Consider the following 14,743-nt stretch of genomic DNA (forward strand, 5'->3'; position numbering starts at 1 on the left):
ATAAATATTTAATGCAGGAGGCCCTAACACATGGAGTAAAATCACTGCTTGTTCAGTGCTTTGCTAGATTTTTTTTTCAGGATGTTGCCAATAAATGTCAGGCTGCCGTTTGAATCTTTTCCAGTTCTCACAAATTTTCTTTGTAACTGAGCAGGTGTGAAGGCCTCAAGCTCTTGTTTTTTTCAATCAAGCTCTCCTCTGACATGCTGTACAAGTAATAGTCCATCTCTTTTACAAACAACTTTAGTGTTTGTCTGAAAGAGGATTGTCAGCACTGACAAACTAAAAGTCTTACATGTTTACTTGGTTAGAAGAAAAAAAATAGTTACTTAAACCATAGACTGAGGGAGAACAACAATCTGAGGATGCCCCATTAATTTGGGACCATGGACACAAGTGTGCATATTAAGTGCAACTCATCCCTCTGGTTAACTAGTGGCAGCCTGGCTTTGCTTATTTTTGGTTACCAATTTTATCAAATTTCTTAAATGTTTCTTTTGTGTCTTAATTGTGAAGAGCTGAAAGTACTTTTTTTATACACAAGGATATCTGTATATAGGAAGTGTTTTCTTCTTGGTGGGGATTAATTGATTGAATACACTCATCCCTCATTTAACGAGTACTTTACTTACAAGTAATCGCTAAAACGAGGGACACACAAATTAACCTTTGTTCACTAAATGAGTGAGCTTCCCCTGCTTATACAAGTGGGGTCCCTGGCTGGGGGGCAGGAGGCCCGCAGTCCCGTTGCTGGAGCCTTCTCCCTCCCTTCCCTCAGACATGCAGCTGTCTGACAGCCCTTCGGCTGGGGGAAAAGAGAGAGAAAGCTCTTATCCTGGTTCTCTCCCCTTTGCTGGTGGGAACGTGAAACTGACCAGCCATGAGCTGATCAGTTTCCTGGCCCTGAAAGCCATGGGGAGAGTGGAAGCAGCCTGCCTCTGGTTCCCAGCTCCTGTCACTCTGGGAGCCATGAAGCTGACCAGCCTGGGTGGTTTCTGGCTCCCCTCCCTTTGCAGGAAAATTTGAGTTACGCAGAGGTTGCAGGAACAACCCCTGGGTAACCCGAGGTTTTACTGTATCAGTCCTGCCCCCAACAGAGCTCACCCTTGGCCAAGTTTTAACCCCCCGGTCTCAAACCATCCCCAGCCTTAGAGCCCCTAAGCAGCCCCAAACTGCCCTCAGCCTTAGACTCCCTCCACAGCCCCACTCTGCCCCCAGGCTTACACCCCTCAGCAGCCTCAAACTGCCCTCAGCCTTAGACTCTCCCTGCAGCCCCAAACTGTCCAAACGCTTACTTACCCCCCAGCAGCCCCAAACTGCCCCCAGCTTTACACCCCCGCAACAGCCTCAAACTTCCCCCAGTCTTAGACCCCGCCCCCCACATCCCTAAACGGCTCCAACCTTAGACACTCCTCCTCCTCCCCCTCAGCCTCTTCACTAGGACTGCTAGGCTGGGTGGCTCCCCCAGCCCTCCTGCTCCCAGCAGGTAACAATCATTAAAAACCCATTAACTCAAGTGTTAAATTTTCAGCACCTAGGCATAAGGTAATTGCTAGCCCTAGTGATAGAGATAGCTGCCATCCCCAGCAGCTATCTCTATTGATAGATATCTGCCTGAGGCAGCAATGTTAAGAAACTGAAAATGGATTCTTTAACAGCCACATGCAGCTGGAAACTGCCCAGCTGGTGACCTTTAACAAATCTAATGGGACCCATCTTTGGGTCCTGACCCTTAGGTTGGGAATCCCTGCTCTACATACATACGTACGCTACATCCCATTTCTTATGCCAAACTATTCAAATACATCAGAAAACTCACTATACAAGATTATACTCTCAAATTTTCACCTCGTACCTCAGCCCACAGAAAGCCTGTGATGATGGCCAAGCTATCAAGCTAGGGCTCAACCAACCAACCAGTCACCCTTTTTAGCTACCAAATGAAGCTAATAATGAGGACTTTTCACACATAAATAATTCCTTAGTCATCTAGACATAAAACTGTTAAGACACTAAAATGTAACAATTCTCTGCATTTCAACGCATACGTGAGCCAGCACCAGCCACTAGTACTGGTTTGTTTATATAATCAGACGATCTTAGAGGACACATTCATCAGCCTACTCTTGTGCCATCAGACCTGATATATTTTTATTAACATTTATGAACATTTTTAACTCTTTAATATGACAAAATGTATATCTGTTAACAAAGAAATATGGCTTGTACCAAATCTCCTCTTATTTGCTTAAATTTTCAGTTCTAACCTGAGTGTGTCACATTTTGCTCCAATGGGGATGCACATAAAAAAAAGCTGTGAAACCTATCAAATGTCAAAAAATTAACAAATGTTTATATTTGAGGCCCCCTTTGAGCTTCAGGCCAAGGTCAAATGCTCTCCCTTGTCCCTGCCCCACAACTGGCTCTGCTCTGAGTTTAAAAAAAAACAAAACAAGACATTCTCTAAAGAGACTGACAGAGGGGCCCTTGCACTAGCTCAGTTTTGAAGAAAAAGGTTCAGTTAAAAAATAGGTTTCATGTCACATAAATTTCTAGCACAAAACCGTATGTATCATATCTCTTATGAAAATGGATGTATTTAATGGTATTCTGTTCCAGAACTATAAATTGTGTTATATAGATATAAATGGAGCTATAGATATATTAGTTTAAGACATAGAGCATCATTCACTGCTTTCCCAGTGAAGTCCTTGTAGCACTACGATCCCTTCTTCCAGCCCCAAAGAAATCAATTGTTTCCAAATACAGTGTAACATACTTATATTTCTACCTTGGCAAGGTCACAAGACTCCCCCTCTCCATTACCATAGTGCATATAAACAGATACTCTTTCACAGTAATTAAACCTCTCCTGCAAAATTGCTAATCATTATAAAACAAGCTGTTTACATTTATACGATATTTATAGTATAGCATCTGCCACAGTGGGGTCCTGATCCTCGCTTGTGTCCATTAATAATAAATACTAACCATAGGGAAGTGTCCTAGCAAAGAACATCGGCATCCTCTTCATGTTATAATTGTTAGATTTTGTTTGTCTAGAGCTTAAACAGATGAAATGTTGCCTTAAATGATTTTCTTTTCTGTGGTGGCATTAGGCTGAGATTTCAAATGATTAACAGGGAAAATTCTCCTATAACAAAGTCCCTTGACCAGAACTGTCTGCATATCTTGGTTGTTGGATTGTGTTGATCACTGTGCTTCCTATTCCAATTCACTGCTGCATCTCTTCATATGGCGTACAGCAGCAGTGGTAAATTTGGGATTCTTGTTTGTTCTCACCTAAACTGGGCTATTAGGTGAGACTTCCCTATCAGCTGGTATTCTCAGGGTTCATTTATTCTAAACCATGAATTAGTTTCTGCGCTTGCCCTTTATTTCCACTTCCTGCTTTTATTTCACATCTCTTAATCCTTGCTAACATGTATTAGAACTAAATATGGGATTTTTCAATTAAATTTCAGTGTAATAGACAAATATATTATTCTATCTGATTCCAGTTACTCCTCAAATACTCTATGGCTGGATCTACACCATCACCCCCCTTTCAGAAGAGGCATGTAAATGCAGCTGATGAAAAATGCAAATGAGGTGAAGATTTAAATATCTTGTGCCTCATTTGAATACTTGTGTGGGATCTCATTTCAGAAAGGGGCTGCTTTCGGAACACAAACAGCTGTGTAGACAGGGTTCCTTTTAAAGGAACCCCTGCTTTTGAAAGCACCCTTAACAGTTTTTTTCAGGAAGAAGGGTGCTTTCAAAAGCAGGACTTCCTTTCGAAGGAATCCCATCTACACGGCTGTTTTGCATTTTGAAAGCAGCTCTTCTGGAACAGCAAGTGGGTGTTATGCAAATGAGGTGCAGAAAATGCAAATTTGCATTTTTGATCCACGGTGTTTGCATGACCCTTTTGAAAGGGATGGGCCCGTGCAGATATAGCCTATAAGTTGATTTATCTCTTCAACTGTAATTTCTCTATTTTATAACCCAACTATTGCCAGCACTTGCAATGATTTCCCTACAATCCTAAGAAGCTTTCGTCAAGTTACAGTAGTTTCCACTTAACAGCAACTGGAATATTAACAAGTTCCCATTACTAGTAACAAAATGCAGGGGATTGGTCTTAATCACCTCTCAAGATTCTTTCCAGTTCTATGATTTTGCTGGCCACCAATCCTGCCTCCTTGCTTTTATTATTAATGGCATTCAGCTACTGGCAACAGCACACAGCTTACTAAGAACACTTACATAAAAAAGACCCTAACGGCAGGCAGGTTTGCAAGGCTGCAACCAGGAAAGGAAGTGCTGGAAAGTGCCAGACACTGGAGCTGTGTGATACCTCTTTGTGCTATATCCAAGTTGCGCCCTCCTGGGGCACTGTGCCCAAAGAAGGAAACTTTAAGATTTGCTGACTCACAATCCCTGGATAGTGTGTGGAGAGATATTATAATTCTCTCTGAGTCCTCAGTGACCCCCACTTCCCGTAGAATACCACAATATCTAGGATGCAGCTCCCTTCCCCACTGCTGCCCTGCCCACCTCAAAGTAGAGGCATCCTTCCCTGACTGCAGATTGCAAACCTGCCTTCTGCTTATTGGCAACTGCCAGATAAAGACAACATTTTCATTGCAAATGAGGAGTTGCTAGTAAATGGAATCTATTGTATAATTAAAATGGAAGGAGTAGATTTTTGTGAGTAAATGTAACTAAACCTCAATTTAACCATACATACACAAATTGGAAAAATATTTTCATTGAGGATGACTGAAATTTATTGACAGGCAAAGTAAGAAAAAACGTTGCTTGACAACTTATTAGAGTTTGATTTAAGACCATTTAATTTATATATTTGGACATGTTACATTAACAGTTTTTGTTTTAATAGATATAAAGCTTTACCTTTTTGAATTTCAAAATCTACTGTCTTGGACAGTTTTGACCTCTCCATAATTTCCCACAACTGTGAAAATGTTAAATAGATAAAAAATGTTTTAAAATAAACATTGATCTTTACCTCTGAAATGATATAAACAAAGACTGAATTCTGTCAAACTGGATCATAATATATCTGCTTTGTCACCAGCACTGCTTTATCAAGAAAAGAAAAGAGTGGCTAAATGCAGGTCTCTGCTTGTGCTTTGAAACAGCATTAGCTAACTTTGACCAACAAAAGGTGAAATTGTTGGAAATTTGCAAAGATCTCAATGCTTTTCTGTAATTTGCATGTGCTGGAAGCAGTTTCAGTCACGTTTGCCTTTAATAGCCACCAAAGTCCAAAGAAGAGTGGATGATTGCACTGATCAAAATGCAGCATTCCAGGATGAGGCTTGTTACTGTGCATTGTACTTTTGTATTAGGACAGCAGTATGGAAGAACTCTGTTTTGCTTTGGGCCAGCTGTTGATGAATAAGGACACAAAGCCAAAAGCCTCTTGCAATAACTGATGAATGATTATGCTATAATATTTATACCTCATCTAGCCAGGTAAGACTAAGGTGGCAATTCTTTTTTCAAAAGGATGCCTTAAAGGTGCTTTGGCTGACATTCTCTAAACCAAAACCTTGCAGCAGTCAACAACCCATTCCTTCATAAGTTTTTTGTGTTAGGAACAATAACAAAAATAAAAAGATAAAAGTTCAGTTCCAGGCTTCTCCCCACAATTGGCTGCTCAGAGGCTGCTGATCACTAGACTGCTCAGTGTACATCCTACATCTTTTCTCACCAAAAGCTACTCCCATCTAATGATATTCAACAGGAATTAGGGCAATGAGTAATTTGCCTCAGTCAGCAGAATCATTTTATCCCTTTAGTAGGAGGATCAATGCCCTCGAAAGCAGGATTTCAGCATATTCCAAAGGAACAGTGAGAGACAGCTATTTTTGTATGATGCCAATGTTGCAATGGGAATTTAGTCTTGGGGTCCTGTGCCCATCTTTTCCCTTTTCCATTTAGCCCTGCACAATCTCATTTGAGTAGCTTCTCCTGTTATCTCTTGTATCTTCACATTTTTATCCAACAACTCTTCCTCAGTGACACACTTCTCTCTCAAACACCAGACGCCTGCACCTCCTTATCTATTATTTTTGAAAAAGCCACCATTTTGCCCAATGTGAAGTTTTGTAACCATGATGTTGTATTCTTCTCTGGCAGCTTTGAACTGAACATTTCCCTTTCCAAAACCTTTAGCATTTGGCTTATCCACCTTGTTATTTGGTTTCTTGTCCCTCATGTGCCATTGCCTGCCTCGGCTGCTTCTCCCAAGACAACAGCAATGAAACTGACATGACTGGCTTTTTCACTCCTGCCTGAGTCCAATAAACAGCCATGGAATTTAATCCGCGTTAATTTCACTCTGGGGCTGAAGCAGCCAGACAAAACCAATCAGTAGCAGCAGCTTTAGTGCTAGCTTTCGAAGTCTGCAGGCAGGCAACACTATACTGTCACTTGGCTGTACTCCTTTCAGCTAGGGATGGTTCTGTGGTGAGGCTAAGAGCAAGAAATTTATATTTTTTCAGTGGAATACAAGATTCTGAGGTGGCAGGGTGGCTCTCCCTGGGGAGCCATGCTATGAAAAAGGTGTAACACTGACATCAGCTCTCAAAACTGAAATTGCAGTTTGTCTGTCTGCAACTGCCATAGACCTAATAGGGTTGCCAGCCCTCTAGGATTGTCCTGGAGTCTCCAGTACTTAAAATTAATCTTTAATTAAAGATTTTCATGTGACGAAATGAATAGGAGTACAGCAAACTAAAACGGGCAACCCTATACACCTATCACGCTTAACATTAGGGCTCCCCCAGCAGTGAACCAGAACCCCTCAGGTTGAGCTAGAGTGCCTGACTCTGCATTACAACTGTAGTTACAAACTGCTTTCACAACAATTTGCTACTGGTAGCAACAACGGACCTCTAGGTATGTTTTCTTCCTTGTCACGATTTTCTGTGCCACATCTTTCCCCCATTGCCAATTTGTAGGGCAGAAAGTTTTACACCTTGTGAGAGTTTACTAATGGCTTTTGTCCATATCCTAGACCAGATATAGGAATTTCACCAGAGAAGAGTCAGAGTTTGCTTCCCTCCCTTTGCCACTCAGCTAGTTCTTGTGATGTCCCTTTTGATTTCAATCTGCTTTAACTCGTGATATTTCAATGTGTTGCTAAAATATGTAGACCTGAGGAGGGATTAAGATTGTGCCATTGGTTGTGTTGTGTTCCACACTCCAATATTTAGCTGTATGCACTCCAGCTGGCATTGTTTGTGTTCAGTGTGCTGTTGCTGTACTGAACGGTGGAGGGATTTGATGGAGCAAGGTGGCAAAAGTATCACTCTAGGGCTATGTTTAGACTAGAGTGTTTTGTTGGCAAAATGGCCATTTTTTGACAAAACCTGTGGAGCATCCAGAGTCTCAAGGTATTCTGTTGACTGTAAATTGACAGAATGCAGCACTTTTTTTGACAGCTGTACCCCACTCGCCAAGAAGAACGCCTCTGTCAACAGAGATCTGTTGACAAAAAAGCTGGTCTGGACATTCTGGGGGGCCCTCTGTTGACAGACAGGACTTCCAGGACACCGGGCAGCCCTGTCCGCTGTGCCTCCAATTGCCTGTTTTGCCAATAGAGTGGCTGGGCAGTCAGGCCGCTCCGTCAGAGTGGATCGCTCTTTCCATCTGCCCTGTGGTCTGGCTGTGATCTGACAGAAGGGCTAGGCATAGACTAAATGAAGAGATGCGAACATACAACTTGTGCTTCTCAAAATGAGTATATTTACCCCGACTCTGAAGGCATGCAGAGGTCTTCCGGGGGTACCACAACTTATCTAGATATTTGCCTAGTTTTACAACAGAATAAATAAAATGCACTAGAGATGTCAGTGCAAACTAATTTCATACAATGACTTATTATATTGCTCTAGGTACTATACGCTGACTTGTAAGTACAATATTTATATTTCTTTTGATTTATAAATATATGGCAAAATGAGAAAGTAAGCAATATTTCAGTGATCATTTGCTGTGACACTTTGGATTTTTATATCTGATTTTGAAAGCAAGTAAATTTTAAATGAGGTAAAACTTGGGATATGCAAGACAAATCAGGCTCCCGAAATGTGTACAATGGAATTAACAGGTTGAGAGCCACTACCTTAAAGGATCAATTTGTGTATAGCTACATAAGCAGAGGTGTACACGGATATCTAGCTATGAGAATTGTCAGAACTCTGGTGGGTATATGTAGTAATAGTCTCTGTAACTAAATGAGGGATAAATGAAGGTGATGTCTCAGAAGCAGTCTTCTGGACAAAGGTGAAGGGGTGATAACATTTTCCAAGTCTAGGGTGATTAAGGTAGAGTATGCTCAGTTTTGAGTGGAGAACAGGATGACGGTAGCTTCTGTTTGCTAAATTGGACCTAAACCCAAGATCTGCTACAACAAAAAGGAGCTATTTTGTTATTCAGTGCTCATGTACTCTTTTCTCAAAGTGGTCTGTAGCACCTGTAAAGGTAGAATGTCAGCATATATCTTAATGGTTTGTTGGGGAAAGCTCAGAGGGAGGACAGTAAGGTTGCATTCCACGAGTTGTCTGTACACCTTGCATGTCTTGGTTTTTAGACATTTAGCACTTATGAAATGGCATAAGAAAACATTAACGCTGCCTTATTTAAGTATCTGGGCAGCAAACTACCTTGTTTGTTTGTTTGAAACAATCAATTTATTCAAACATGGAGGATAACAAAGATGATAAATAAAAGGCAGCGTCGGTTTGTCAAGAACAAATCATGCTAATTCAATAAGCTCACTTCCTTCTTTGACAGGATAACTGGAGGGAAGCCTTTGACAAGATACGCCGGGGCCGTGTCTACACGTGCCCCAAACTTCGAAATTGCCATGCAAATGGCCATTTCGAAGTTTACTAATGAAGCGCTGAAATGCATATTCAGCGCTTCATTAGCATGCGGGCGGCAGCGGCGCTTCGAAATTGACGCGGGTTGCTGCCGCATGGTGCGTCCAGACGGGGCTCCTTTTCGAAAGGACGCCACCTACTTCGAAGTCCCCTTATTTCCATGAGCTCATGGGAATAAGGGAACTTCGAAGTAGGCGGGGCCCTTTCGAAAATTAGCCCCGTCTGGACGCGCCGCGCGGCGGCAACCCGCATCAATTTCGAAGCGCCGCTGCCGCCCGCATGCTAATGAAGCGCTGAATATGCATTTCAGCGCTTCATTAGTAAACTTCAAAATGGCCATTTGCATGGCCATTTCGAAGTTTGGGGCACGTGTAGACGTAGCCCCGGGAGGCTTTTGGCACATCCTCATAAGCAGCAGGGCAAGAGGGCCTACAGGCCATTACAACAAGGTGAGTGGCCAGACTACTTGTAAGTCCATACGCTAAGGCTATGTCTACATTACAGCCATCTGTTGATAGAATTTACTGTTGGAAGAGATTTTTTGATGAAAATTCTGTCTACAGATCACATCCACACACAAAAGTGGATTGAAAGAGCAATCCCCGCTGTCGACAGAGTGTGGCTACACGGCCCTGCAGCTCTTTGGACAGAACAGCCAACTGGAAGCTCAGCAAACAGGGCTGCCTGGTGAATCAGCAGCCCTGCCCGTCAACAGAGGGCTCCGCAGAATGTCTACACGGCTTTTTTGTTAACAGAAACTGTTGACAAAGGTGTTCTTCCTCCTCCTGGAGAGGCAGAACACTGCTGGTGTAAGTGCCAAGTTTTGGCGACAGACTGCCGACAAAACACATTGTGTGTGTGGATGTCCCGTGGGTCTTGTGGACAAAAGCCCGGTTTAATCCACAAAGCCTTCTCACGTAGACGCACCCAAAGACTTTACTACTCCTTCTGTAGGAGCAGGAACACCCTGACGTCCACGTGCACAATGGTAACAAAGGGCAAAGATGTATGTAACGGAAACATTTTGCTTTTAAAAATCCTGGCACATCCCACGCCAAGCAGGTGACCAGGGCGGGAGTACCACTCCCCAGCAGACACGTGTGACCTACGCGGAGGCTGGACGCAGGCGCAGCTCTCTGCACTGACCAGGCGTGATGGTAAACACTGAGTGATTGACGCGTGTGCGCTCCGCGCTCCTTGAGCAACTCGGGCCAGCGTTTCAGAGGCGCGGCCCTGCCTAGCCACTGGGCCGTGCCGCGGACGTTATTCCGGCCGCCAAGTGCTGCAACAGCCACTGCCGCTGGCTCCCGCGTGGGTCCCCCCGCCGCCGTCGGGCAGCGCCGACCCGCGTTCCAGCTTTCTGCCCTTGCAGCGGGGATCACCGACAGAGGGCAGAACCCTCTACCCCGACCTCAGTGGGAGGACTGCGCATGCTCACATGGCTTCTCGCGCAGCCAACTCCGTCGTCCGCCCCCGCCCACTTCCCGGCGGGCTCCGCCCCGGTTCCCATGGTGACGGCTCTGGGCGTCTGGGGATTCTCCCAGGGGCGGCCGGCGGGGGAGCCTGTGAGTATGGCCCCGTGTCCGGCCGAGTGACCCTGCTGCGGGGGGGGGGGGGGGGGGGGGGGGTGAGTGGGTGGGTGTTTGGTTGGGGGCAGGACGGGGGACGTGCACCGTCTCGCTTGCCGCCACCGTCATGTGACTTATTAATCGGGGTGCCCCCGGGTGGCCCTCCCGTTCCCCCTGCGGGCGGCCCTTCGTCTGGATGGGAGGGGGTGGTGCGGCTCGGAGCACGTTAGCTGCGTGGGGCTGCTCTGCCCGGCAGCGGCCCAGCTCCCCGCTGGGAGCGTGCAGCCCGCAGGGCGCGAAGAGGCGCGGAAGCCAAGGTGTGATTGGTCCTGCGCGCTTATGCCGCGGGGTCCGGGTGCTCTGGAGCCGGAGGGTGGCTTGCCCGTGTCGTGTGCCGCACGCGGCTGCTCCTCAAAATCCTGTGCGCCCTCTTGCTGTGGTCAGTGAAGCGGAATGGAGTGGTTCCCTCCTGGGACCGAGTCCGCTGGGGTGGAAGTGATTGAAGAGAGCTGGGAGAGGGAGCAGTAGGAGCACCTCTGAGTCCACATTTATCAGTTCTAAATACTTCCCCGAGCTTCCCGCAGGTTTACAGTTTCTTGGAAACGGGAGGTTTGATTCAAAATTAAACAATCAACAGGTTAAAAGTCTATAGTCAAGTTGCACACAGAAAGGTGTGTTTCTAGCAAATTTGTAACTGGTAAATATGTAAGCCCTTCTTTATCCTCCTCAAAGTTCATCAGATAGTTCATCCACACAGGCCCAAAAAACTGCAAGTGGCAGGAGTCTTCAGTCTTCCACTGTGTGACCTGTTATACGTTAAAATGGTGCATCACATGTTAAGTTCCTTTATCTATCATTTTTAACTACTATTTTAATCTCTTTGTTTAATTTCCATCTCAAAACCTTATCCCACCTATTTCTCTTTTCTCCCTTTTCTTATTTACCTATCTTATCTTGTATTGCTGTTGGTCTTTCTCTTGTCCTGTCTCCTGAGGGGTAGTTAGTGAAGTAGGACCAGTTCTCCTGAAGGCCTTCTCTTCACACGGGAATTTTCTGTAAACATTTCTACTGGTACTGTATCACTACTGGAGCCCTGATTTAGGAAAAGGTCTGGTGACATCCAGCATATCGAGCAGGTGAAAGTTGTAGTATAGGTGAGAATTTCCCCATAAAAGACCATAGTATAGACATGACTGAAAATTCTTGATTTCAGGCACAGCTCGTGGATGTTGTTTCCTGAAACTGATTCAGCACAGAGGGATGGAAGGATGACACTTTCTTTGTGGTCCTTTGTCAAGCCCACATTTTGTTACTGTTGAATATTATTTATAAATAAGTATCAATTTTATATAGGTAGTTGTATAAAAATGGTTATAAAGATATCTCTGTGTGCCAGCCGGTCTTGTTAATGGATTGTGTGGGAGAATCTGTGCCCAAGTGAAGTTCTTTTAACATTAGGGACCTAAGAGTTTGCCTGCATGAGTCAGGTCGCAGAATTGGGGCTTTTGTAAAGTGCTGAAAGCATTTATGATACTTTACATAAGAACACAAAACGGCCGTACTGGGTCAGACCAAAGGTCCATTCAGCCCAGCAGCCTGTTTGCCACCAGTGGCCAGTGCTAAGTGCTCCATCCCAGGCCCTGCTGCTACTCCATCCTTTCTCCAAGCCGCTGCCCTACCTCTTTCCATCCCTGTTCTGCCCTCATCCTGCCCCTATTCTATCCCCTTCCTACAAGTCCCCTCCTTCCCACTCCCATCCCTCCTTGTTCCCACTACCCTGCCTCCTCTCCTCAATGCACCCCATCTCTACTCCTTCCCCACACTCTTCGAGTTTCCTGAGTGCTGTGATTCAGCTGTTTGTGGCACTCCAGGGCTGTTTCTACACATGGCACTTTTTCTGGAAGAAGATCTTCTATAATAATGCTGCTGAACATCAAATAGGACCCTCAAAAGAGTCACCCCTTCTTCCGGAAGGGTGCCTCTATACATGCAATGGCGCTGTTCCAGAAGAACAGTGCAGGAAACAGCACGGATGGGGTCACGCAGCCAGGGAGCCCTTCTGGGGCTGCTGGCCACACAGCCCCTTAATGGGCTCCACCCAAACAGCCCCTCCCTGCAAATGCTGCCGAGGCCAGCCAACTCTGTGCCCAGCCAGCCAGACCCAGGTCCCTGACCAGCACCCACTGACCAGCAGGCATGGACCCCCAGCAGCCGCAGGACAGCAGGCTTGCCCTCATCCGCACGCTAGCCATCCTCTTGGCCACCCTCCTCAGCCTCCTGTGGAGGCAGAGACCCAGGCCCGTAGATCCTGCACCCCCACCACCCCGTCGGGCCCCCTCTGACCAGTCCAGCGCGTCTGGACCCACACCACCAGCGTGGACTGGTGGGACAGGGTCATCATGGGGGAGTAGGACAACGACTGCTGGCTGCAGAACCTGCGGATGAAGAAAGAGACCTTCCTCGAGAACTGCAGTTGGCTCGCCCCCATGCTACGATGCCAGGATACCTGGGTGAGGCTGGCCCTCTCCCCAGAGAAGCGCGTGGTCATCGCCATCTGGAAATTGGCCACCCCAGACAGCTACTCATCCATTGGGCAGCAGTTTGGGGTGGGCACATCCATGGTCAGGGCCATCATCCTCCAGGTAAGCCCTGCCCCACCGGTGGGAGGGAGGAAGGGGGCTGGCGGGCTCAGGGGACCCCAGGTGCCAATTGGGAGGGAGCAGGGCTGGGGGGGGCAGGCAGACCTAGCCCAGAAGGGATACCACATGGCTGCTGCTGGAGGGGTCCCTCAGCAGGGGGGGCCCGGTAGGGAGGGAGAGGGTGGAAGGGGAGGGAGGCAGGGGCTCCTCTGCGTATGCCCACAAGTGTGCCCATTCCCCTGCAGGTCGTGAGGGCCATCAACCACATGCTGGTGCGGCAGCTGGTGAGCATCAGAGACCTGGACACAGTCGTTGAGGGTTTCGCCGTGCTTGGGTTCCCCCAGTGCTTCAGGGCGATCGACGGGATGCATATCCCCATCAGGGCCCCTGACCACGTGGCAGTCGATACATCAACCACAAGGGGTACCACTCCATCGTGCTCCAGGCTGTGGTGGACGCCTGTGGGAAGTTCACGGACATTTATGTCGGCTGGCCGGGCAGGGCACATGATGCGCGGATCTTGCAGAATTCCACCCTGTTCCGCAGGATGGAGGCCAGGACATTTGTGCCCCGGCGGGAGTGTGCCATCGGGGATGTCTGTTGCCTCTTTGCCTCGTGGGCAACCTGGCTTTCCCACTCCAGCCCTGGTTGATGCGCCTGTACATGGGCCACCCCACACCCTGCCAGAAGCTGTTTAACTCCCGGCTCACACGGGCCCGGTATCCTGTCGAGTGCGCGTTTTGCCGTCTGAAGGCACAGTTCAGGTGTCTCCTCACGCGCCTCAATGTTGGGGTGGAGAACATCCCGCAGGTCGTGGCCACCTGCTGCATGCTCCACAACCTCATTGAGGCATGTGAGGGGATCATGCCCCAGGGATGGATGGCGGAACTGGCCCCCGGCTACCAGCAGCCCGCTGCGGCCGCCGACCAGCGGCTTGACCATGACAGGATCCGGATCCAGGAGGCACTTTGGGAGGCATTCAGCCAAGGGGACTACTAATCCCTGCACCCCTCCCCACAGGCACCCCCTGTGCACACCCCCATGTGCACACCCCACACCCCCCAAACCCCATCCTCCCCCACAGTACTCAGGGACACGGGGTGCTGAATGCTACCATGTATTTAACCCTGAACCATTACCAGCTTGAAAAGTGTAAATAGTAAATAATGAATAATAAAGGTAACAACCAAAACCTGATAGGGAGTGAAGTATATACATGGGGGTAAAGGGGCAGGGGCACCTACACGTGGATGGGGACTGGGGCAGGAATGTTGGGGGGCCCTAATCAAGGGATGGGGTAGAAGGCTGTGAGCCCCGGCACCTGTGGGGGCACCCCTCCCATCCCGGGTGCACGGTTCCCTGTGGGGCGCTGATGGGGCCGGAAGCATCCTGCCCAGCCTCAGCGGAGAGGCTGGAGGGGGGTGGGTTGTGGCTCGGGCAACCCTCCACAGGGCCCACTGTGGCCACAAGCCATGCTGCAAGGTCCCTCAGCTCAGCATTGGGCAGGCCTGGGGGCAATAGGGCAGCCAGGGCCTCAGGGTCATGGTCTGGGGGCAAGGGAGCAGCAGGGGGGCCAGTGGGGGGAATGCGGGGGGAGTAGCAGGGAGGGGCTCGG

The 14,743-nt window shown here is 47.6% G+C and overlaps 1 protein-coding gene across 7 annotated transcripts in view; it reads left to right on the forward strand.

Moving 5' to 3' along the window:
- TTC29 (tetratricopeptide repeat domain 29) overlaps nt 1-14,743 on the forward strand; it is a 598,163-nt gene that overhangs the window by 366,756 nt on the left and 216,664 nt on the right. For 2 of the 7 annotated variants that reach the window (XM_074993216.1, XM_074993215.1), the window contains exon 1: nt 10,102-10,486. The exons of the other annotated variants lie outside the window; for them this stretch is intronic. In XM_074993216.1, the coding sequence (XP_074849317.1) occupies nt 10,352-10,486 (135 nt within the window). In that variant the 5' untranslated portion in view covers nt 10,102-10,351. Of the gene's footprint in view, nt 1-10,101; nt 10,487-14,743 lie in introns of those variants that run through there. 7 annotated transcript variants of the gene reach the window in all.

The sequence above is a fragment of the Carettochelys insculpta genome, chromosome 4 (assembly GCF_033958435.1).
Source record: "Carettochelys insculpta isolate YL-2023 chromosome 4, ASM3395843v1, whole genome shotgun sequence".
Lineage (NCBI taxonomy): Eukaryota > Metazoa > Chordata > Testudines > Carettochelyidae > Carettochelys > Carettochelys insculpta.